This window comes from Salvia miltiorrhiza, chromosome 8 (assembly GCF_028751815.1).
Source record: "Salvia miltiorrhiza cultivar Shanhuang (shh) chromosome 8, IMPLAD_Smil_shh, whole genome shotgun sequence".
Lineage (NCBI taxonomy): Eukaryota > Viridiplantae > Streptophyta > Magnoliopsida > Lamiales > Lamiaceae > Salvia > Salvia miltiorrhiza.
The window spans coordinates 51092022-51117265 of NC_080394.1; the positions used below are offsets into that span (position 1 = coordinate 51092022).

The 25244-nt window shown below is 37.2% G+C and overlaps 2 protein-coding genes and 2 long non-coding RNA genes across 6 annotated transcripts; 1 reads left to right on the forward strand and 3 right to left on the reverse strand.

Moving 5' to 3' along the window:
* The first annotated feature begins 1438 nt into the window (after positions 1-1438).
* Positions 1439-4340, forward strand: LOC130998912 (uncharacterized). Of its 2 annotated transcripts, XR_009093328.1 has the most exons (3): positions 1446-1628; positions 2887-3126; positions 3387-4340. It is a non-coding gene; the product is annotated as an uncharacterized LOC130998912 (long non-coding RNA). The 2 variants fall into 2 exon arrangements; XR_009093327.1 differs by lacking the exon at positions 3387-4340 and having other exon boundaries at positions 1439-1628; positions 2887-3147.
* On the reverse strand, positions 3274-6826 carry LOC130998910 (protein trichome birefringence-like 25). 2 transcript variants are annotated; one of them, XM_057924346.1, is made up of 3 exons: positions 6372-6826; positions 5884-6161; positions 3274-4142 (listed from the first exon to the last, which is right to left on the reverse strand). In XM_057924346.1, exons 1-3 carry the CDS (start codon positions 6565-6567, stop codon positions 3366-3368), a joined length of 1251 nt encoding a protein of 416 aa, XP_057780329.1. In that variant the 5' UTR covers positions 6568-6826; the 3' UTR covers positions 3274-3365. The 2 variants fall into 2 exon arrangements, with proteins under 2 accessions (XP_057780329.1, XP_057780330.1); XM_057924347.1 differs by having other exon boundaries at positions 5884-6158; positions 6372-6797.
* Positions 6827-7563: 737 nt separating this feature from the next.
* LOC130998913 (uncharacterized) lies at positions 7564-8615 on the reverse strand. The gene is made up of 2 exons (XR_009093329.1): positions 8079-8615; positions 7564-7852 (listed from the first exon to the last, which is right to left on the reverse strand). It is a non-coding gene; the product is annotated as an uncharacterized LOC130998913 (long non-coding RNA).
* Positions 8616-11949: 3334 nt separating this feature from the next.
* On the reverse strand, positions 11950-16243 carry LOC130998914 (protein ENHANCED DISEASE RESISTANCE 4-like). The gene is made up of 5 exons (XM_057924349.1): positions 15229-16243; positions 13048-15025; positions 12885-12945; positions 12577-12800; positions 11950-12375 (listed from the first exon to the last, which is right to left on the reverse strand). The coding sequence occupies exons 1-5, from the start codon at positions 15341-15343 to the stop codon at positions 12321-12323; spliced, it is 2433 nt and encodes an 810-aa protein (XP_057780332.1). The 5' UTR covers positions 15344-16243; the 3' UTR covers positions 11950-12320.
* Between the last annotated feature and the right edge of the window lie 9001 nt (positions 16244-25244).

The following is a 25244-nucleotide window of genomic DNA, read 5'->3' on the forward strand; positions in this document are numbered from 1 at the left end:
TAGTGACGGCGGACGTGAAATTTTACTTCAAAAACATTTTTAGGCACAGTTTTCGAAAAACTTTTTATCTTCCTTCTTGGTAAAATTTGTCTATTTATACTTTGAAGTCTTCACTTATTTTCTGCATCAACTAACTAATCTCCACAGCTTTCACTATGAGAAAAATTTTTAATCTTTCAAAGTTGCAGAGAAAATTTTATTCCGACAAAGGAGAAATTCAATGACTGCAAAGTTATGGAGTGGGAGAATGACGCTCACATACTTGGTCTTCACCGAACCCTTCCACTGGATCTCAACATCTCTCTGACGCCAAAGCTTGCTCTATTCTCACTTGTATCCAGCGACGATAGTGTCTTCTATCCTCATGCCCAGCCCATACGGTTTGAAGTATCTGTTTCAAGAAGACGGACTTCACCTGGTTCTCAGGCAAGCATCACACCTTTTTGTGAAGCTTCCATATGGTGCAACAACAATGAGCAGGAGCTCGTTGTCAGCCGGCGCAATATCGACAGTGCTAGTTCTCACGACTATCACTGATTCAATTTTCCTTCCCCACATCCATTTCCTACCAAAGAAAGAACGCTACCTACTTTCAATTTAGGGAGGACGAAGATTGAGGACCTAAGCTCAAATTTGAATCTGAGTCACAACGGCAGAAAACTGAAGATGGACCTCCTCCAACGAATCTTTCTCAGGACGCTGCCTATAAATAAAGCTCAAGGATCAACCCCATTCATCACCGATTCAACGCACAAGTTGAAACTTTGTCGAACTCAAGAGCCAACAACTTCACTACAATCAGTTTGAATAGAAGAAGAGAATACTCACAGTTATAACTATCAGTCTAACTGATAACGTACGTTCTCTAAGTTTTCTTAGGCATATACTTTCAAAATCATTAGCCTAGAAACTGATTACTAAAAGTCTGTTCTCAGTAATCCTAATATCTAATCCACTTTAGTTTTTGACAACGTATTATCTATATATACCTAATATTTAAATAATTTTCACTACTCCACTTTATTTATTAATTACACATTTTTTAATCTCCGTATCAAAAAATAATGTGACATTTATAATGGGATAACTTCCCAGTAGAAAACAACACGAATTTTAAGAAAAAATTGTTAAGTGTGTTGATAGTAAAGAAAAAATATTATAATTAGTATTAACAGTGGTGAAAATATGTTATAATTAGTATTGAAAATGGTGAAATATTGAAAAGTAAAAATAAATAAAATGAGTATTATTAGCGATTGAGTAATATCCCAAAATGGATATGAAGTTATTTGCGGGACGTTCTAAAAAGAAAATATAGAAAATTATTTGGGTGGCAGAGGGAGTAATTTTTTTTAGACTAAACTATGTCTTTTATCATCTTGACCAATTGAAGGCCCGTATCCATTCGTTTATATTAGGCCCAATTTAGAGTTATAAAATGCCCACTAGAATCCATAAAATATATCAACAACGAGAAGCTTTCCACTATACACAGCTCGAGGGCTAGAGAGAAAACTAGAGTGAGAAAAATGATCTACAGGAAGTGGAGTCTGCTAACCGGCCCGACCTCGATCATCGCCGGAGTAATCGGCACTGTGGTGGTTGCCGATCTCCTCTTCGTTGATAACGTAAGATTTTTCTTTCTCTTAGGGTTTCGATATTTGAATCGTAATGATATGTATTTGCCCATTGCTCGTTAAAAATGGACTGAATTTATGTGCTCCTGTATATTCATCTAATTAAATCATTTATTTTTCTGTTCTGAATGAACATTTTTGGATCCGAAGAGATTAATCGAGTAATTTATCTTCGTGTATGATTTATCTGCTGGATTTGTAGCTGATCGAATTTTTACTGGATGTGCCAATGATGAATCTTTAACGTGGTGACTCTTTTAGGCCTAAATATACAGAACGATTTTGGTTTATCAATATATTGGAATTGGCCTTGTAGTAAAGCTGTGAGCAATTTTTCGAGTAGATTTTTAGGATACATGTAGCTAGTGTGCTGAAATGGAGAGATGATTATATACTTGTATTAGGTGTTTCTTTTTATTTATAAACGTTTCATCAACTGCATCCCTTTTTCCATTTTAGTTTCGGAGTATTGTGTAGAATGTTGTGTTCAATAAATTTGTGGAGTTTTTGAAGATTTGCACTTGTTTTCAACACCCAAATCTAGAAATTCTAATATATATAGTTTGAGTTGATTCGTTGCGCTCGCTGCTACCTGATTTCCGAACCTACTGTAGGAAGTTCGATTGGTTCTTGGGGGGGGGGGGGGGGGGGGGGGGGGGGGGGCGGAGGTGGGATTATTTTCAAGTAGCTCTCCACCTTTTGAGATTATTGATGAGCATCTACATCTGTTGAATTACTTGATTGTCTTTTGATTGTAATATATGTGAAGAATAATTGGTTCAATCTTTGAAAGGTTCAATGCAAGATCAGTGATGAGAAGGGGAACATTTCAACTAATTTTAAGTTGATGCATGACCTGTACTCTAGGTTGTGAACTTTTTAATCGTAAAACACTGGCACAAACACATGCTACTCTGATACTATTTGCTGTAGTGTAATCAGTTTCTATCGAAGTTGAGAAATGGCTTTCTTAGACAATGTCACAAGAACATCTTTCACTTTCTAGTTTGACTGTGTTCTAGTTTGGTTAATGTTATCTTCGTTCAACGTATTCTTTTGTAAACTGAGGTCCCTTCATCTTCCCTTACTAGAAATCTGGTTAAGTAGTGATTCTTTATAGCTTACAGTTCTCCCATGGTTATGCATTGATATTGTGCCCCTGACTTCATCGAGCTCTTTACTCACTGAACAACTCTTGATATTTTACGAATGATCTGGCATCAGTTTTATGCTCCATCTCGTCATGCAGGGTTGGTTGCGCAAGGGAGATGAAAAAAAGCAAGAACCAGCAACTTCATCCAAGTAGAAGCAGATAGGATGCATTGTCTTCTTCTCTTTTGTCAAAAACGTGTTGTTGAATAAATTTATGTTGTTCGTTGTAAAACTCAGTTTTTGTGTTTAAATCTTTTGAGTTTTCATCAACAGCCTCAGTTCCAAAAATGGGAAATATGTGAGGTTATCTGGATAGCAAGAAAATCAAGAAGTTGAGGTAAATTTTTTTTGAGACGAAGTTGAGGTAATTAGTAATTCTATTTTCATTTAGTTTTCATATACAAATGTTATACTCCCATCTAAAGGAAGGGGATCAAATATGATCTACTTCCTATATCTGTTTTCCAAATGATTTATTTGCCTCTTGAGTTGAAAATATAAATTATTTATATATCGTGCAATGCACAATAGCAAAACTAGCACGCAAGTAATTACAAAACTGACTTATTGCAAAAATTATCTTTGGTTTCTAAGCAGCATTTCCATGATCAAATCATTCCAAGAATCTATAGGCCCAGGTAAGCACCAATGCAAACAGTCATTCTGAATCTTTGCATCCTTGTCCTTCCCCTGGTATGGTTGGAACTGCCTGTACACGCCCGGATGCCCATCCGGCCTGAGGAGCGAAAGCATGGTAGTGTCGAGCAGCTTCAAACTGCCTGCCCCGTTTCTTGAAACTGCCCACTCGAACTCCTCAAGCTCAACATTTCTCATCATCTCATCTACGTCTCTCGTTTCAACCTCGCCTGCTTTGAATGGCTCCGTCCTGTTGCAGTAACCCCCGCTGTCCCATTCCCCGTTCTCAAAGTGATCCGGAGTCATGGTTCGGAAGAGGATATACGGCTTTTGCTTCGCCTCGGATACGAATTTGAGCGTGGAGTTGAGTGCTTTTCTATAAGCATGCTCGAACCCTACTTCTGTTATGTTGCTACCATGGCAGCCGTGGCAGCCCAAAATGGTGTTGTTCTCGTAGTAGATTGCATACTTGAGAAACCATTGCCCTCCACCAATCACCACGTGGTCGAAATCCTCGTACTGATCAGTCCAGATGGTGTCGGGCTCGTCTATATGTAGCTGGATTATGCCGGAGGAGACACCATCGTCGTTCTCAAAAGTGGAGGCTTTCGTTAGGAATGGGGCCCATACGACGAAGACCGTGAAGTTGTGAGAGGGAAACGACCATCTCCGGTTCTTGTAAGGCTCGTCGTGGTAGATGTCAACGGCTTCTTCGACCTATAACGTCAAGTTAGATCGTTCATAAATAAATGACAGCAAAATGAAATGAAAGTTAGATGATGTTTGACTAAACTTATAAGCTCTTTAAAACAACTTACAAATTGTTTAAGAGTTTTTAATTTTTTTCAAAATATTTGGCAAAATATGTTTTTAAATAATTTATAAGCTCTTCAAAAAATAGGTCTTCTACCCTAATTTCTTTTTTCATAATCTTATACAGTTATACTTCCTTCGTCCTCTACATTTATGCATACTTTTTTTTGACACGCATTTTAATAAAAAAAATATTTAGAGTATTGATAGTGTAGAAAATATCATATTTATGGCTCGAATATAATCTTAATACATCATACCAAACAATATACTCCTTCCGTCCTTATAAAATGTATCCAATTTATCATTTTGGTCTGTCCTCATGAAATGTATCCAGTCTATTTTTGGTAAGTTTTCCACTCACAATAAAGTGGGACCCTTACTCCACTCAGAGCATCCGCAATGGGGTTACATGATAGCTTACATGATAGTCTATTTTATGATGGGCGGACTACATGGTGTAAAAATGTTGCAGTGGGGTTACATGATAGCTTACATGATAGAATTAGTTTTGATAGCTTACATGATAGGCGCGTGCATCACACACGCCTTACACTATAGAGAAAATGGGCTACACGATAGAACGTGTAGCCCTCGTGTAAGGTGCTCCTGCAACGCTTACATGATAGTGCTATCGTGTAAAGGCTATCGTGTAGCCGTTGTGAATGCTCTCACAACACATTCAACTACTTTATTAAAACCCGTGCCATTTATAAATGAATAGTTTTTATAAGGACGAATAGAGTATTATATTTTACAGCTATTTTAATGTTTTCTACCAAACATGATATTAATATAACATATAGTAAAAGACATCCTAGTCAAACATATCTCACTTTATCCCATACCGCGTACCAAACGAACTCTAAAGATAATTGTTAAATAGATTGTAGATAAATAAATGTAAGTTATAAAGGTAAAATTATTTAAATTATGCGTAGGGTAGTCTCCAAAAATAAGGCGTACATAAATTTTGGGAATGTACTAAAAAGAATGTATGCATAAATATGAGATGATGGAGCATGCAACAATTATTTTACAAATATTATTAAACTCTAATTTATTATTTTTATCATATACATTTTCAAGTTCATCTCTCTTTGATTTTATCTTTTTAACAAAAATAATTTCGCTTTGACAAAAAACTCTTTCTCTAGCTTATAAGCTCAATTATTCAAATGCGTACTTTGACAACTTATAATTTTTTACAAAATTACATCTTATAAACTCTTGAAACATTTTATAAATTATTGCAGCTTATAGGCTTAATTATTCAAACTTTGACAACTTATAAATTCTTTAAAAATTATATTTTATAAACTCTCGAAACATCTTATAAATTATTACTACAACTTATAAACTCTTTAAAATAAGCTTAGCAAAACACCAGCCTAAGCCCACTATTGTAGATCCATTGATATGGGTGGTATGTCTAGTTGGTGAATGTATTAATGCATGTAAGTTCAATATAATCATCATGATTGCTTAGAAAATTGAGAAAACCAAAACTAGTGTGGGCAAGAGAAACTTAATTTCTAAACCCATTTGATCAAATCAACAGCTGCATTTGTGAGACAAATAGGACCCTCAAATCACATCATGGTCTCCTGAATCAACTTAGACACTAAGCAAATGCCAATCATACCTGTGATAGAACGCAGAGCAAAGACTGCACATGGTTACGCATGATTGAATCACCAACAAATGCTAGTGATTTATCCTTCATCATCTCAAGAAATCTCTTGGCATCAAGCTTAGGCAAAATGCAGTCTTTGGGCTTCCATCTCCAGTAAAGGTACCCCAAATCTGGCCTCCCATTTCTCATACAATTCTGTGGAGCTTCTATTGTTCTGCAACTGCTGTTGCTGTAGAATGGGCCATCAGAATCTGGGATCCAATCCCCATTGAATAAATCACAGCCTTCTGTAACATGTCACTACAGTGTCACATAAACTGCAAGATTCAATTTTTAGGTATATGGTGGTGTGTTTTCACATCATCAACTGACATATTCAAGAAACCCTTTTGGCCCTTTATTTGGAAATTCAGAAAGTTTCAATCTTTATTGTTTTTAAGATTGAGATCACCTTAGAACTAATGAATTGAAGAAAAAAAAATTTAAGTTTCACTCACCGTTGAGCAAGAGGTCGTCTACGAATTGGGGTGGCTCAACCGCCGCCGCCGCCGCAGCCTCATGATCTGAAACCTCAAGAGGAAACCGCACAAAACTTGAAGATAATAACCGGTAAGAAATGCATAGAAGCAGAAAACACACTGCAAATTTCACCAAAGCTGATGAGAATAAGTTGTTGCTTTTGATTTGTTTCATTCTCTCTCTCTCTCTCTCTCTCTCTCTCTCTCTCTCTCTCTCACACACACACACACACACACACACACACAGAGTTCAGCTTTAATGCAGAAATGAATAAAGATGAGGGTGGTTGATATAGTTATGCAAAATGGTGTTATCATCTACACATTCATTGCATTTCTTCCTTGAATTGGCATGTCGCTATCTGAAAAAAAAAAAAAGAATTAAAAACTACTTATATTATTATAATTATGATTTAGGAAAAAAATAAAAATAGTTACTAAAATATTATAATTATGATTTCCCCACTATATAATTCGTTTGGAAGCTTTGCTTACACCTGAAGGTTTGGATTTTTTTTTTTCATTTTCTTAAACCTTTTTGGTACAAAAATGTTGCAGGCTTGCAGCAATGCTTTTAGTTTTAGTAATAATTAAAGAATATACAAATAATCAAGAATCAAATTTTATGTCCTGCTCATTCTAAAAAAAAAATTATGTCTTGTTCGTTAAATCTTGAAAATTAGATCTAATTAGAGGATAAGCCGTTAATATCTTCACCAAACAAATAGTATTCAATAAACAACAAATTCTGAAAACCCCTTTGAAGCTCATCAGAGAATGACAGACTATTATGTTAAATTTAAATATGACAATAAATAATAAAGCTATTTGCGTGTAAATACATCAATTTTCGACTAATTTTAATTATTAATCTAGTGGCATTAATTGACTGAGGTGTAATCTACATGGCAAACAATTAGAGATGTAGTAATAGATAATTTATTGGCATACAAATATATCGATTTTGATTTTTAACGTCAAAAAGGGTTAAAAAATATATATATAAATTTAATTACTGATAAAGTAATTTTTGTTTATAAACTTAATATTTTGAACTTGTAACTTTTTGTTGTTTAATACTCATCTTAGATTTTTAAACAGCTAGGTTTGTATTAGTCATTTGGAAAAAGATTGTGTTGATATACCATTTGTTATTGACGAGTGGGATCGATTACCTTTTTAATTTTCTTTTTCTCCTTTTTTTTATTATTTCTTATTTTTTTTCGAATCTCTTTTAAAGTATAAATAGGGAAACATTGACTGAGATTCAAAGCTCAGCATCACAACAGCTGGAAATAATCACTGCTTTAAATTAAAGAATTTAATTGAATTAAATTAAAGTTTGGAAATCGACCACACATTCTCTTCTCTTTCTTTTCTCTCTCATTTTTATTTTGGAGGTTGTCTCGTAAGCTTTCAATTAGCTTTTTCAATACAAAGTATAGCGTCATCTTCCATTCCTACAACAAAATTGTAGTTTTATTAATGGTTAAAGTATCAAATAAGTCCCTATCATAGTGATCATTATCACGTTTGGCTCTCTATAGTCAAGTTGATTTAATTAAACCCTCATACTATCTAAAATCAAATAATTGGGCCCTCTGCCCAAACAGCGACTTAACAGCCGTTATCTATTTTAATATTTTTTTTAAGTTTAACACAGTTAATTTTTCGTCGAAAACACACCGTGGGTTTTGACCGGATGAAGCCAAAGCAACCCGCCTGAATTTTGACCGTAAAATTGGCCGGAAACACACCAGATGCAACCAAAGCAATCACCGCCTAGGGTTTCGCGCCGCCACTGAGCGGCACCGCTGCCTGCACAGCCTCCGTCCGCTTGTCGCTGACTACCTTCTGAATTCGCTACCGGACAAATACGCAACGAGGAGGAGGCGCGATTAAAATCGCGGGCATCTCCCCGTCTGAAAAATGACAAGCCCACGTCTGAAATCACGCTGCCCACGCTGCGATTCAGAACTTCGCGCCGCCTCACAGCAACCCTAGCAACGACAACTCCGTTGGGAATCGTTCACGGCGGTTGGGCTGGCAAGATTTGCCGGAGCAAAACCCAGCCCCCAATCGCCGTCAACTCCCAGACGAACGCCAAGAAGCCACAAAACCTGCTAGGGATTGGACGTGGTGGGGGAGGTGAGAGAGGGGGTTGCGGCGTCGATGAGAGAAGCGGAGGTGGGGAAAGAAGAGCAGAGGAAGAGGGAGAAGACGTAGTGCAGGAGAGAGGAAGAGGGAAAAGAAATGGAGGGGTGAAGGTTGTGGAAGATTTTCCGCCGAGTTTCCAGACCACCAATGAAATTAAAAGAAAAAAAAATTGAAAATAGTTAACGGCTGTTAAGTCGCTGTTAGGGCAGATGGTCCAATTGTTCGATTTTAGGTAGTATGAGGGTTTAATTGGACCAACTTCGACTATAGGGAGCCAAACGTGATAAGGGTCACTATGATACGGGCTTATTTGATACTTAACCATTTATTAATTAATAAAAATCATAACTTTTTTCTTAAACTATATCAATATTTTTTTTTGCATTGTTCCAATTAAATTGATCAATTTCACTTTATTACTAAACACATTTAAAACACTAATTTTTTAAATTTCGTGCCGAAAAGAAAATTGATCAACTTAATTGAGATAGAGAGAGTATTTAGGAGTGAGTAAAATATTTAAAATTGAATAATCAAATCGATTCAAACCAAAATATTAAAATATGATTCAATTTTTTTGATTTAATTCTATTTTATTTTTGAAAAAATAAATTTTCATTTCTATTCGATTTAACTTTTTTAAAATTAAACAAAATCAAAATTTGAATTATATTTATCTAATAATATAATAATATAATATTTGTATACATCTGTATATATGGTTGAGTTAATATACTCCCTCCGTCCCGGCCAAGACGCTACATTTGCTTTTCGGCACGGGATTTAAGGAGTTGTAGATTAATGTTTTAAGTGTGTAATAATAAAGTGATAAAGTAAGAGAGAGAAAGTAATAAAGTAAGAAAGAGAAGGTAATAAAGTGATAAAGTAAGAGAGAGAATGTAATAAAGAAATACTTAATTAGTGTTAATTAAGTGTTTAAAATTCTTTATTTTTGCCAAATATAGAAATGTAGCATCTTCGTTGGGACGGCCCGAAAAGGAATATGTAGCATTTTGAGCGGGACGGAGATAGTATAAATCAAAGTCATTATGAAAAATAAGAACCAAATTTCGCAAATGCTTTTTACAACAATTGTATTTGTATTTTTACATTTCTCGTCCTCTTATATTATATAAATTCCTATATTATACTCCATAAAAACTAAGTTGTTGAAATTGTACATATATAATACAATATGATAATGATTAGAAACACAATTTAATTTGTTTTTTTTTCATTTTTGGCTTGGTTTAAATTTTAATTTTTTTTATTAATTCGATTTATTTGGTTTCGATTTGATTTTTTTAAACCCTTGATTTGATTTTAGCAAAAAATCTAACCAAAAATCAAATATACAGTCTACTTATATTTTAAAATTTATTCAAATTTAATATTTACAAAAAGAAATTTAATCATTTAACCTATTAATTTTCGTGGGTATTTTTTTATTCAATTTGATAAGTTTCTTTCTTCGTTCTATACAAAATTTTATGATTTCGTGAAGAGAGAGAATATTTTTTCTATTTTATATTTTTGGATGTCATAACTCATAAGTATATTTTTGACTTGTGATAATCCAAACATTGTTTCATTTCCCAATGCTTTTAAGGCCACTGCTGAGATTTGAGATGGGCCCATTAACTTTTCTTTACTGATTTATGTTTTGGGTATTATTTATCCTTGTTGGATAGCAATAATATTCTTTCATTTTTAACTTGGGGAATTGGGGGTATGAAACTTAGTTATAGTAATTAATTTAGAATTGTTTAGATGGGCTGAACTGATTGATGTATAAAGCTTCAAGGTTTATACGGGGTTCGAGGATAATAGCCTTTGAGCCAAAAAAAAAAAAAAAATTAAGCAATTCGTATAATTCAATTTTTAAGTTCAAAGTTGAGTTTTAATGGACTTAATATTAGGCTATGATAGTCGTGTCTATGTCACGGCTGCTCGAAAGCTAACACCATCGTTGACGGTCATGGTGGGAGAGATTATGGCTGTTATTCAAAGCATTTTAGTGAATTCAGAACATAGCATTGCACCTGTGGAGATCTTCACTGATTCTATTCTTGCTGCTCGTTTGATGGCCAACAAGGAAGAAGAAGAAGCACACCTGCTTCCGGATGATATTTCGCGTTACTACTAGAGAGAACTTCTTGGTTGGAGTTTCTCATGTTTTTAGAACAGCGAATAACCGCACATTATTTAGCTCAATTTTCTTGTTCTTGTGATAGATCTATTTATTGGACGATAGATTTTCCTTCTTGGCTGAGGGATATTGTTTTAAAGGATATCTCATGAATAATATTGCTTGGATTCCCTCTCAAAAAAGCCTCAATCACTTGCTATAATAAATAGTTATCCATGTTCATTGATTCAAAAACAACTATATTAAAAGCGCATAAAGAGCCATCTCTATACGATTTTTTAGAAAATTGCTCCATCTTCTACAAAAATAAACTATTTTTATTATTTCAACTAGATATAGTTCATATATTATAAACAATTAACCCTTACATATACGATTGACATAAACATTAGAAAGTTTTAAGTGTTGTTTTTTACGGTGAAGTTAAGGGCCCACTACTGTTTGTTGCTAGAAAAGAGGGGTAAAGTAAATCAAATGGTGATTAATATCAACTGATATTGCACTTTGTGCATTGTTTGCTTCACAAGTAAGTTTAATAAATGGACATAGAGATTTGATTCTCGTTGGCACAATCCTCAAAACAAATTAAAAGTATTTGCAACAGTATTCTAATTATGTTTATTGTTTATTAGGGAAATCAATGAGAAGTGAATTTATGATTGAGAGAGCTCGAATCTCACCAATATTATTACCCTTAATTTGAGAATAATTAAATTAAACGGAGAAAAAAAAATCTCTTTTCGACTCCACTCTCTCATCACTGTTTGTTTTGTTCCTTAAAATATATGGCCACCTCCCAGCAGAAATCCCAAAATTATGCTCCTATATTTCTCTCCCTATTTAATTTTAGGATCTCGATTTTATAAATGCATACAGCAGAGCTCCTATTTTCTACATAAAAACAATAATTATGTGTGGGCCCTACTAATTATAAGCTTAAAATAAATTTAGGGTGGGTGTAAATTTAAGATTGAATTTAGGTAGGTGTAAAATTTTTTGTGGGCCCCATTCAATTTAGGGGATCTGCTGGATGCATGTTTTATCTCATTTTCAATTGTTTTAGCCTAAATTTAGAGTTAGTGATGCATTTAAGTGATCTGCTTTATTTTAGTTTTTGCTAAATTTTTCACCAAACTAGTGGCATACCAAAGAGAATATAGTTTACATAGAGAAAGAAGAGAGTAGCACACAATTTTCCTGCTATTTTTCATATTATTGGAGTAATACTCAATAATTCCCAACCAGTAAAAATAAACATAAAAAATCAATCACTTTCATACAATTTCTTGTTCCTTTATCAAAACAATTCTTATGCCCTGAATCAATTTCCAAAAAAAAAAAAAAAACATGAAATTAATCTTTTACATGTACAAAATCAAAATGAGAAGGCAAAAGGGAAGGGGATTTCACAAGATCAAAAAACTTTCTGCAAAACTGCCAAAATACACATATTTCTTACATTTGAACCAATCACTCAAACATGAAACATGAAACAACAAGAGCAGCACCACTATGCATAGCATCAATCATTCTTCTTAATCTTAACCTTTTTTGCAATGGACAAAAAAAGACAACGGTAGGTATAGTACCAGACGTGATCGAGCATTTGAGTCGAAAAATGATCATGCCGCGGCTTGTGGAATTTTCATGCCAAATCCGCGCTTCACCCTCTCCATGCTGTCCAAGATATCGCGTTAGTTAAGATAGAATGCACCTCAACAATATGAGCATCAACAAATTGAGTGACATTTAGAGGGTTTTTGGTTGAAAAAAAAAATGTGACAAAATTGAAATGAGACTGTTTCTAAGATGCCTAAAACATATTGAAGGACCATTAAGTGATATAATAAACGCGAGGAGAAGATTGAATATACTCACGTTGGAGCAAGTTTTCCGAGGCTTTCCAACTCCTCGCCAGTGTCCTCGTCTAGGACTCTGCCGGAGATCTCGACAATGTATGATCTGTCTCTTTCCCTCGGGAGACCTCTGCCTACGAGCAGATTCAGATCTTTGTGGTTCAGCTCTCTACCATTAACAAATATGTGTGTGTTTCCACCTGCACAATGCTCTGGCATAGGGTAGTTGAACTCCTCTATAAACGGCTGCAACGACACAACACACAAGTTGGTTAAACGAGCGAGAATTAGGTGCCTTTCCCACAAAAAGAAATGGTGAAAAGATCTTACAGGAATTATGCCAAGACAAGGCCCTCCAATAGCACCCCAGAATCCAGCTCTAAAATCATACCTAGTGAACGAAGATCATCGTAAAAACTTCAATGCAATATAATATGTAGAAAATTTACCACAGAATCATCATATCAAGTACTCCATGAAAGAGAATGCATACCAATAATGGCCAGGTTGGATCGGTCCAGCTATTTTTTCAGCTTTCTTGATCAACCGGTCGGATATTAGATGGCCGTTGACAGTCACATTAGCAGCAGCAGCTTCTTCGGATCTGTGTGAATCCTTGAAGCTCCCCATAATGCCAGCAAAGAACGAGCCAGCTCCTCTACCGCCTCTGCTAGCTTCACTCGACTCAAAGGTGGACCCCGTGTTGGAGAACTCGTTGGACGATATATCTATCTCGGTAGCTGTGGACTCTTTCCTCAAAATCTGCTTAGCTACTGTCTTGCTTGGCAACGGTCTGTCAGTAATATCAGAGCGCCCGCTTCTGTTTCCTTCGCCAGAATCCTTCACCACACGAAACTTATTCGAATGCTCGAAGTAATCTTGAAGAGACGAGCCGGTAGGAGGCTGAACCCCTTTATCCTCTCTCGAAACGTCAGCAGCTGAGGTGGGATCTTTGGTTTCTTCTTCGGCTTCAGAGGCATACGCGGATGTGGACTGACGGATTCTTGTCTCGATAGGCTTGCTATCTCTTCCTGGACGAGCCATTTGCGCCACTTCCTTGTCCATGGAGTGGAAATCATAACCAGAACTATCATAATCCTCGGATGAAAAGGTTGTCCTAGCTTGGCTCGGATGAGCCTCGCCTTGCCTTGATGGCATATCACGCTCGTTGTCAACTTTTATAGGGGCGCTCTTAGCCTCCACGTCGAGTGAAACGACCAATTTCTTGCCTAAAACTACGAAAGCAATGAGAGACGAGCACGCCCCACACCTGAGCTTCTTCCTGCTGCCATTCTTGCTCACAACTTTCTTAGGCAGCATCAGCAGCTCGAAACAACTGTTGCAGGTCAAGAACGGAGCACCACCGGCTACAGGGCTGCAGTGTTTTCCACCGCCAACCAAATGGGCTCTAGCAGGCCGACGACGTACGAAACCATCCACCTCGGAATTCACATCACTGGGCCATCTCGCATGACTTTGGGAAGTACGAGGCCTCAACGGAGGCTGATCATGAACTCTACGGTTGTAACCACCAAACGAGCCGTGACTCTCCTGGTAATTCGAAACCATATCATCCGAGACATTCGAGTACTTACCACTATGCGCAGCTTGCATCATCGGGTTAGAAACTTGTCTCTTGGCACGACAATGGTAGCACGAGCAAGACGGATGATGCCGGCCAAAATTAGGAGCATCCATATAACCACCCATTCCATCATCCACGTAAGGTCCAGACACATATCCCCGAGCAGGGGGCATCTGAAACGCGCCTTGAGCTTCAGACGGGCGCAAGTGAGGATTCCCATACCCTTGAACATGACTTGGACCATACCTTGGAGGATAAAAACCATTCTCCCCCATTTCTTGCCTACGCATCATATGAGGTGGCTCGGTGTACTGACTCTGAAAAGGTGGCCTTTTCAACGAGCTCTGCATCATCATCGCCTCATTCTCAGACGCGTAAGGATCTTGAGGATGCATCCTCCTATCGAGGGGAGCCTTATCCTTACCCTTGTCATCCAAATTGCCCGAACGGCTCAGCTTATACTTGAGCTCGTCTAACTGCCTCAAAAGCTCGGCCCGATCATCCCCAACTCCCAATCCCCTAGATGGATCATCCGAATCATAACTAGACGCAACCCGGCCCCCCGGCCTCCTCAATCCACCCTCATTGTCATGAAACATCACCAAATCCTCAGCCATTTTGGGGCGTTGGATTTGATTCAACCTTGTATCCTCCACACTCCAATTCTCCTCCTCAACTAAACCATTCCTACCAATTCTCCTCCGACTCGAAGAACTAACGTTGGACCTCACATCAGATTCGGAGCCATCACTCATCTCCATCACTCTCCTCTCAGAAACATTCATCATTGTCTCATATCTATCGGAAAGCTTGTCTAGATTACTACCGATCCTGCCCTCATCAGACTTCTCAGAGAATGTGTCCAAGTCAACACCCTTGTTCTTGGCTGATTAAAGTCAACCACACAACGAGATTAATCAATATGAAAATCAACCTAAAATTTCTCCACCCATTAGCTACAATCTACTTATTGAAAATTTTCTAACTCAAGCCATGTATATTAAACAAATTAATCGCAATGAGCATTTCATAAAACACAAATCTTGCCCCACAAAACATGCTATAAACAAGAGAGAGAGAGAGAGTTACATCTTAAGACAGCACCACAACCGCCACATTGATAAACGGAGAAATCGGTGACCTCCGGCAGCAAATTCTCACACTTGGGACAACGAACTAAACGAACGTTAGCAGTTTCAGACATTTCTCTCTCTCTCTCTCTAGAACAATCCCTCGAGCATGCAAAATGCGGGAAACGAACAATTTCTGGTCATGGAGTAAATCTTGGAGAGAAATGGGAGAATTTTGTGGTGGGATTTCTCACAGCTCGAAAAGCAGCAGACATGCGTTGGTGAAAGATGCAAACTTGAAAGAGAAATGAGGGAAGAATTGCAGCAAATAATTCAGTGAGTGAATCAAGGATAGTGTTAAACACGGAAAGCAGAGAAATTCCTTTCTCTTTTCTGAGATTCTGAGGAAAAATCTAAGGTTTCTGCAACATCATGAGTGGAAAGCGAGCATCAACTGATTGTGCTTTGGTTTTCTTTTGGCTCGATATGTTTGTACGGTTTTGATTTTTCAAGAGAGAGAGACTACTGTGAATTTTACTCTTCCCCAAACGTGAGAGGTAAAAACAAAGACTGAAGACCAGAATAAAGAATTTTTGAAGCCTCCAATGAAATTACTTAAGATTTTAAAGAATAAAATATTCCATAAAATTAAGCTTACAGCGTTTCTATTTGACTCTTCTTGTTTGGACAGAAATCAAGAAGGGTAATTCATATCAAAATTTGCCGAGAAAAAAGAAACACGAAAATCGGAATTTGAAAAAATGTAACGAAATTATTTGAAAGAATTAAGGGAGAATCTCTCTCTCTCTAAGACTTTGTAGAGAGAGAGGATGACGATGAAAGAAAAAGAGTGATTTGGGCTTTGTACAAAGGAGTGATGCTTGTAACTTTTGTGAGTTGTAATGCAGCGTGAAATTGTCAATACTCTGACAATTTTTGCATCTATAGTTTGCCGACTTTGACTCTCTCTTTCTCTCTCCACATAAATACGTATAGAGAGAGAAAGAGAGGAAGTATTTCCATCACACACCTACTGCCCTGCAAACTTTTTTTTCTTATTACTATTATTCAACTTTGTCGGACATTCTATAATTATTTTGGTGGAATGTTAGTTGCTACATGATTTTTTATTCTTATTATTACATTTTATTTGTATATACTCCAAATGTCCTATTTTCTATAATGGGTGTCCCACTCCAAATGTCTCGTACCTTTTTTTGACAATGCACTCTTTCTCTATACTTAATATTTAAACAATTTCCACCAACCCACTTTATTTACTTTATACCCATTTCTTAATCTCCGTGCCCAAAAGTAAGGGGACATTTAGAACGGGACGGAGGGAGTACTATATAAGATCATTAATATAATCTTTTGTTTTGGAGAATATATAAATTAAATTATTACTATCTCCATCTATTAAAAAAAATACTCCATTTTACCATTTTGACTCATTCACAAATATACCTAATAATCATTTTATATTTCTATTTTTAATAAATGTACTTTACTGTTTATAATTTTTAATATTATATTTTATTTATTAGTATTCTCATTGTTGGACTTACCACTCAAGTAAATTAATCAATTTACAATTACAATCAGAATATGACTTTTATTCCACTCACTTAATTATAATCTTCAATGAAACTTTTTATTTGCCACTATTGTCATTATTGGATCATTTTAAAAATGATCAATTTACCACTACTCAACCAAAGTAATCATTTAAAAACTATAATAAATGAAATACTCTCTTCATCTTATTAGTAATGTCTCATTTACTATATTGGAACGATTCATTAGTAATGTCTTATACATTTTTTAATGTACTCCCTCCGTGCCAAACGAAATGTCCTGTTTCTTTTTTGGAAAAAAATAAGGGATAATAAGTGTCTAATTAAATTACTAATTTAGTCATAATTAAAACCTTAATCTCTTAAACCTTAATTAAGTTACTTTATTGTAGGACCCACTAAATTTTATCTTTATACAACACCACTTAATACTCTAATTAACTTGCTCCTTAATAACCGTGCCCAAAAGAAACAGGACATTTCGTTTGGGACGGAGAGAGTATTTTTTAAAAATATATTAATGGTGAGCTTAACTCACTTTATACTTCAATTAACTTAAAATAATCCTTACTTCCACTAACTCACTTTATATTTTAACTGCACTTTTTTTAATTTTTATGTCTTAAAATAATGAGACATTACTTAGAGCATCCGCAATGCTCTACTCGATGGCTTACTCGAGTAGAGCATTGCGCTTGTGTAGGGGTATTGCGGGGGGGAGGGGGGGCAGTGGCGGATCCAAGATAATCTTATAAACACTGGTGGAGCTAGGTTTTTTTGAGGGAGTTGAACTTCTACGGGGGTTCGGGGGCGGTAGCCCCCGTTTGTTTTTTTTTTGAGGCCTTCAATACATTTCAGACATTTTTTTTTTTACTAAAATACAAATATAATAGTAATAACTTTGTATTCCAAATGCAAAATATATACTTTCAACTTTTTTGTTTAATTAAGAATTGAGGTAATTGATTGATTAAATGATGGGTTTGATCAAAAGAATGAAAAAGAAAGAGATGATGAGCTCTCTTTTTAGTTGGGCCAATGGAATTTAGGATTTTAAAAACTGAATTTCTCTTTTATTTTGGATTAAAACTTTTAATTGGGGGTGCAAAAACTAAATCTAAAATAATTTATATATGAATATTAATACTACAATTTTTTTTTTTTTTGGGGATGCAGCTGCACCCCCATGTTCCTAGCTGCATCCGCCAGTGGGGGGAGGGTTTACTCGAGTGCTCGGGTAGCACTCGAGTAGCGTGTGCTCTGCACGCGCTCAAATAAAAAAAAACAATTAAAAATTTAAAATAGCCAACGACTATTTGGCTGAAATAAATTTTTTTTAAGCCAACGACTATTTTAGCCGTTTGGCAAATTTTCCTTTTTTTTCTCTCTCTATAAATACTACTTCTACCTCCCTCATTCATCACACCCCACTCCTTCTACCTCCTTCTTCCTCCTTCAATTTTTCTTAAAAAAATCCCATCTTTGTTCTTCCAAAAATGTCGGAACCCCAACATGATTCTTCGTCTGATTCCGACGATGTGTCTGAAAGGTTCATGGAGTGGGAAGAGTTGCAGAAACAAGTGCTTGCTCCATACTGCTCCCAACCGGCGCCAAAGCCGGCGCGTGTGAAATGTCCCTGATCATACGTCCACCGTGATCGTGAGGAGGCTCATGTACGTCTTATGCAAGACTACTTCAGCGACAATCCAACGTACAGTCCTACTTTTTTTTCAGCGTCGTTTTCAAATGCAGAAGGAGCTGTTCTTGCGCATCGTCGATGCTGTTCAAGGTGAAAATACTTTCTTCCATATGAGTACTGATGCAATCGGTCGAGACTCTCTCTCCCCTTTGTAAAAATGCACATCGGCTATTCGCCAATTAGCCACCGGGGTTAGTGCGGATGTTTTCGACGAGTATCTCAAAGTCGCCTACTCCACCGGGCGTGTATGCCTCAAGAAGTTCTGCAAGGCGGTCATCCGGGCTTTCAGAGCCTATTACCTGCGTCGTCCAACGTCGGAGGACGTCCAACGCCTCATTCATATGCATGAGGCGCGACATAACTTTCCCGGGATGCTCGGGAGCTTAGATTGTATGCATTGGGCGTGGAAGAACTACCCAAAGGCGTGGCACGACGCCTACACACGCGGTGATCAGGGAGAGCCCACCTTGATATTGAAGGCCGTTGCATCCCACGATTTGTGGATTTGGCACGCCTTCTTCGGCGTCGCTGGTTCGAACAAAGACATCAATGTGCTAAATTAGTCGCCTCTCTTCTCCGATGTGTTAGGAGGAACGGCGGCGCCGATGGTCTTTCATGCCAACCAGTGCGAATACCGGATGGGCTACTACTTGTGTGACGGCATATATCCGGAGTGGCGTTGCTTCGTCAAAAGTCCACCAATGGCGACCAATCCAAAGGAGGCGATGTTTAAGAAGATGTAAGAATCGGCACGAAAGGATGTCGAACGCGCCTTCAGAGTCGTTCAGGCTCGGTGGGGAATCATTCGAAGTCCGGCGCGCAATTGGTACGTAGAGCACCTCAAGGACATCATGTTGTGTTGCATCATTCTCCACATCATGATTGTGGAGCACGAAGATGAAGCGTCTCTCAATTGGAGAGATGACGACGGAGCGTCAAGCAGTACTTCGACGGAGAGTGCTCGACAAACACCGGTGTCCTTCGAGGAATACGTGCGAAGAGATTCAATTCTTCAAGATAGACATCTACATGCTCAGCTCCGAAATGATTTGGTGGAGCACATTTGGGCACGTTTCGGACATCTAGGGCTGGAGTAGTTAATTTTTATGAATTGTTTTTATTTTATTAAAGTTTTATGTAATATTTAGGATTTTATAATTAATGCAATTTAAATTTGAAATAAATTGTGTTATTTTAATTTGAGCAGTTAAATTTAAATGAAAAGTATAAAAATCAAAACTAAAAAAATCAAGTAGGCTATCAAGTAACCCCAATGCAGCACTACTTACTCAATGTGGTCCCCCACTATCAAGTAGGCTATCAAGTAAGCCCATTGCGGATGCTCTTATAAGAATGATGGAATATTACACAAACCATTTTTATTTATATTGGAATAACAAAACGTAATTACCTAAATAGAATATTACCAAAATATATTAGATAGATCTGAATTAGTAAAACTTAAAGATTGAAATGGATATAAAATTAGGCGAAGACCATGCGATTCACCAAAATAATGGTGATTAAGAAAAAATAACGAGTAAAAACAAAGTACATCTTTTTATAACTCGGTTGTATAAAAATGATCTTCCATAAATTTTTATTTCTTAATACATACGATCATTTTGTTGCACAATTTGTTGGGCATTGATAACAATTATGTTTTTTTTAATCACAAGAGATATTTGAATATTGTTGCGCAATCTACTCAAGAATACACAAGAAGCTCACAGAAGCACTTAAACGAAATGAAAATTTGCAGAGAGACAACAACACAATTACGTGGTTCGATCCTTTCGGATCTACATCCACGGGCCAAAGGAGAAGAATGTTTATTGATCAGAAACCAGACTTTGATTACAATCTCACACGCTCAAGAGTTGACTAACTTTGAAACACTCGAGCTCACAGATTACAAAACCCTCTCTGCAACTCTCTCAAAACTCAACGAAGAAGAAGATTAAATTCAGCTGCTTCCGTTATAACTAACTCCTGAGATTTAATCTCAGCCGTAGAGAGAAATGAACGAACGAGATTAGATCCTCCAACTGTTACAACTTTGCAACTAAATCGTCCCGTGTAAACTAATTTGCACCAAGACCCCTCCTCTTAAAGAGTTCTCATAAGTTGCCTTTTATCTACTGATATTGCTTAAGGCAATAAGCAACAAATCTCCACCTTGCCTTATGCACATCATCCCATAAACCACAAACAAAACTCCTTCACTCCGACTGACACACACCTTAGAACAAACATACCAACTAGCAGCAGCTTCAATCCTCAGAAACCAGCTTAATCAAATCAAGGCAGTAGCAAAACTTTGAAGTTGGAAGAGCCTTGGTAAGCATATCAGCTGCATTCTCCTCGGTTGAAACTTTCTCCATGTTTACCTGACCATTTTCTACAATGTCACGAACAAAATGAAGCCTAATGTCGATATGTTTCGACCTTTCATGAAAGGTCTGGTGCTTCACTAAACACAAAGCACTTTGACTATCAGAATTTATATCAACACAATCTTGATATATACCAAAATCTGACCGCAAACCTTTAAGCTAAATGGCTTCTTTAACAGCTTCAGTTATGGCCATATATTCAGCCTCCGTGGTGGACAAAGCAACCACACTTTGAAGAGATGATTTCCAGCTGATTGCCGAACCAAACAGAGTGAAAACATAGCCGGATTGAGACCTCATGTTGTCCAAATTAGCTGCATAATCTGAATTACAATATCCCATCAGAGGAGACTTCTCGAAACCTTTACCTCTTTCAAACAGAATACTCCTCTGAGCACTACCCTTTAGATATCTAAGAACCTTCTTCAGAGCCTCCCAATGATCTCTACCAGGATCTGCCATGTACCTACTTGTGACACTAATGGCATGAGCAATGTCAGGCCGAGTACACACCATTGTGTACATCAAACTCCCAACAAGCTTAGAGTAAGGAATACTCATCATTTCCTTTCTTTCTGCAGAAGACTTAGGCTTTTGAGTATCAGAAAGCTTAATATGAGTAGCCAAGGGAACACTCATAACTTTTGACTGATGCATATTAAATTTTCTGAGAACTTTATGCACATAATCTTCCTGACATAACCTCAGAATACTAGCTGATCTGTCCCTCTTAATATCCATCCCAAGAATCCTTTTTCCTTCTCCAAGATCTTTCATATCAAAATAACTTCTCAAATCAGCCTTAACCTTGTTTATTTCTGACTTCTCTTTACTAGCAATCAACATGTCATCAACATAAAGTAAAAGATAAGCCACAGTAACTCCCTTTCTTTTCTTCAAATAAACACAGCTATCATATTCAGACTTTGTAAACCCAACTCTCTCCATGTGCTCATCAAACTTTTTATGCCATTGCCTTGGACTTTGCTTTAAGCCATATAAAGACTTCTTCAACAAACACACCTTGTCCTTGTCAGCATGATGTGAGAACCCTTCAGGCTGACTTATAACAATATTCTCCTCCAATTCACCATGGAGAAATGCGGTCTTTACATCCATTTGTTCTAGCTCTAAGTCAAAATGAGCAACCACAGCAAGCATAATCCTGATTGATGTGTGTTTAACCATAGGAGAAAAAACTTCAGTGTAGTCTATACCCTCTTTCTGAGTGAATCCCCGGGCTACAAGTTTAGCCTTGTATCTCACTTGTTCTTTTTCAAAACACTCCACCTTTCTCTTAAAAATCCACTTACAAGTGACTAGCGTTTTGCCAGCAGGCTTTGTTATAAGTATCCAAGTTCCATTCCTTTCTAGCGATTCCATTTCTTTCTAGTGATTCCATTTCTTCCTTCATGGCTAACAACCACTTCTCTCTCTCTGGACCTTGAATGGCTTCACTATATGTTTTTGGCTCCTGATATTCCAACTCTTCAGCTACAGACATAGCATAGTACACCATATCAGCATGAGCATATCTTTGAGGAGGTGTAATATGTCTTCTTTCTCTATCACGAGCTAACATATAATTTCTCAGAGGACTCTCACTAGAAACTTCTTCACTTTCATGAACATCTTCAATTCTGGACTCGGTATCTTCTTCTGCTAAATCTGACAGCTGCTCCACTTGAACCATATTTTCTATGTGGCTTGTATCTTTTACTTTATTCTGTTCTTCTTTGTTACTCTGTAAGTAAGGCATGTTAGATTCATCAAAGGTAACATCCCTGCTTATCAAAACTTTGCTGCTTCCTGCCTCAGTACACCACAGTTTATAACCTTTAACACCTTTAGGATAACCTATCAGAATACACTTCAATGCTCTAGGTTTCAACTTATCCTGTTTAATGTGAGCATAAGCTCTACATCCAAACACCCTTAAGTGAGCATAGCTTGGTGTATTTCCATACCAAACTTCATCTGGAATTCTGAAGCCTATTGCAGATGAAGGTGAGTAGTTGATTAAGTGACTAGCTGTCATAGCTGCTTCTTCCCAAAATCTCTTGGATAACCCGGCCTCAAACAACATACATCTGACTTTCTCAAGAATGGTTCTGTTCATTCTTTCTATTACCCCGTTTTGCTAGGGATTCCCTGGCACTGTTTTGTGCCTTTTAATTCCTCTTTCAACACAAAAACTTGCAAATTCAGATGAGATAAACTTCAGGCCATTATCTATCCTAAGACACTTAAGCTTGACCCCTTTCTCATTCTCAACTTCATTGTACCATAGTCTGAATTTATCAATAGCTTCAGTCTTATCCTTCAAGATATAAATCCATAATTTCCTAGAGAAATCATCCATTATAGACATGAAATACTTTCCATTTCCTAAACTTTCTGTCCTTGAAGGCCCCCACAGATCTGAGTAAACATAATCAAGTGGAGCTTTAGATACATGTTTACCAGCCTGATAAGATAGCTTCTTGCTCTTACCAAGAATGCACTGTTCACAGGTTTTTAGCTGAAAAGGGAATGGATTATTGATTGCTGACTTCTTCAATAACTCATTTAAACCTCTCTCACCAATATGCCCGAGCCTTTTATGCCATAGAGTTGAGTTATCTACTTTCACACTACTAGATTCTCCAGTAACTGTATCAGCTAAAATATAGTATAATCCATTTTGCCTTATTCCTTTCATTATCACCACTGAATCTTTAAGAATATCCATTCCAGCTTTAGAAGACTTCCATTCATATCCTTTATTTTCAAGGAGGCCTAAGGATATTAGATTTCTTCTAAGAGATGGAATGTACCTCACTTGTTGGAGTGTTCTCACTGATCCATCATGAAGCTTCAGTCTTACACTGCCAATACCCTTGATAGCACAAGCATGCTCATTTCCTAGCAGCACAGTCCCTCCATCTTGATGTTCTATCTCAGTGAACCAACCTTCATAAGGGCACATATGGAATGAGTAGCCCGAGTCAAGAACCTATTGATCTTCTATGGGCTTTGAAGCCACATTTAAGGCTTCTGCTAAATCACATTGGTCAGGATTGACTTTAGCAGCTTGTTTAGGTTGGCCTCCCTGAGCATTCTTCTTTTTCCAAGCAGGGCAATCCCTCTTCCAATGCCCTGGTTTTTTATAGTGATAACGCGTATTCCCATTTTCCTCCTCAGATTATTTCTCCTTTTTCTGCCAAGGTTTCTTGGGGTCTTTCTTAGCCTTCTTAGAATTTCATTTCCCCGTTTCTTGCCAAGGCTTCTTGTGCTGAGCAGTTAATCCTTCTCCAACTGCTTCTTGCTTTGTGGATGAAGACTTCTGGAGCTCTTTGGCCTTTAAAGCAGATTGCACTTCCTCCACAGAGATGTCCTTCTCTCTACCATATAACATTGCATCTTTCAAGTGATCAAAAGATTTAGGCAATGCATTAAGTAGAATAATAGCCTGATCTTCATCACTCACTTTGACATCCACATTTTCAAGATCATCTATTATCTTATTGAATAGCTCCAGTTGATCTTCCATGGATTTATCCTCCATAACCTTGGATGAGTAGAGTCTCTGTTTCATATATAGCCTATTTGCCAAGGATTTGGCCATATACGGAGACTCTAACTTTGCCCAGACAGCACCTGCAGTCTTTTCTTTTGCTATCTCTCTAAGAACTTTGTCTCCCAGACACAAGATGATAAGACTGTGTGCCTTTTCTTGTATCTCCAATTTCTTGTTCTTGAGGGCTGCTTTTGTTGTTTTTCCATCCACCTTATCATCATCATCAATTGACTTCGATGATGATCCAGCTCCTTCTTCCTTGAGCGCTGATGCTAACCCTTGCTGGGTTAGTAGTGCCTTCATCTTGATTCTCCATAGACCGAAGTCATTTTTTTCAGTAAATTTCTCAGTTTCAAGCTTTGTAGATCCCATCGCCTCCACCGCACTCGAAACTCGAATCAACCTTTGAGAGATATCGATGCCTTTGAAGAACCGTTTCCCACAGACGGCGCCACTTGTTGCGCAATCTACTCAAGAATACACAAGAAGCTCACAGAAGCACTTAAACGAAATGAAAATTTGCAGAGAGACAACAACACAATCACATGGTTCGATCCTTTCGGATCTACATCCATGGGCCAAAGGAGAAGAATGTTTATTGATCAGAAACCAGACTTTGATTACAAGCTCTCACGCTCAAGAGTTGACTAACTTTGAAACACTCGAGCTCACAGATTACAAAACCCTCTCTGCAACTCTCTCAAAACTCAACGAAGAAGAAGATTAAATTCAGTTGCTTCTGTTATAACTAACGCCTGAGATTTAATCTCAGCCATAGAGAGAAATGAATGAACGAGATTAGAT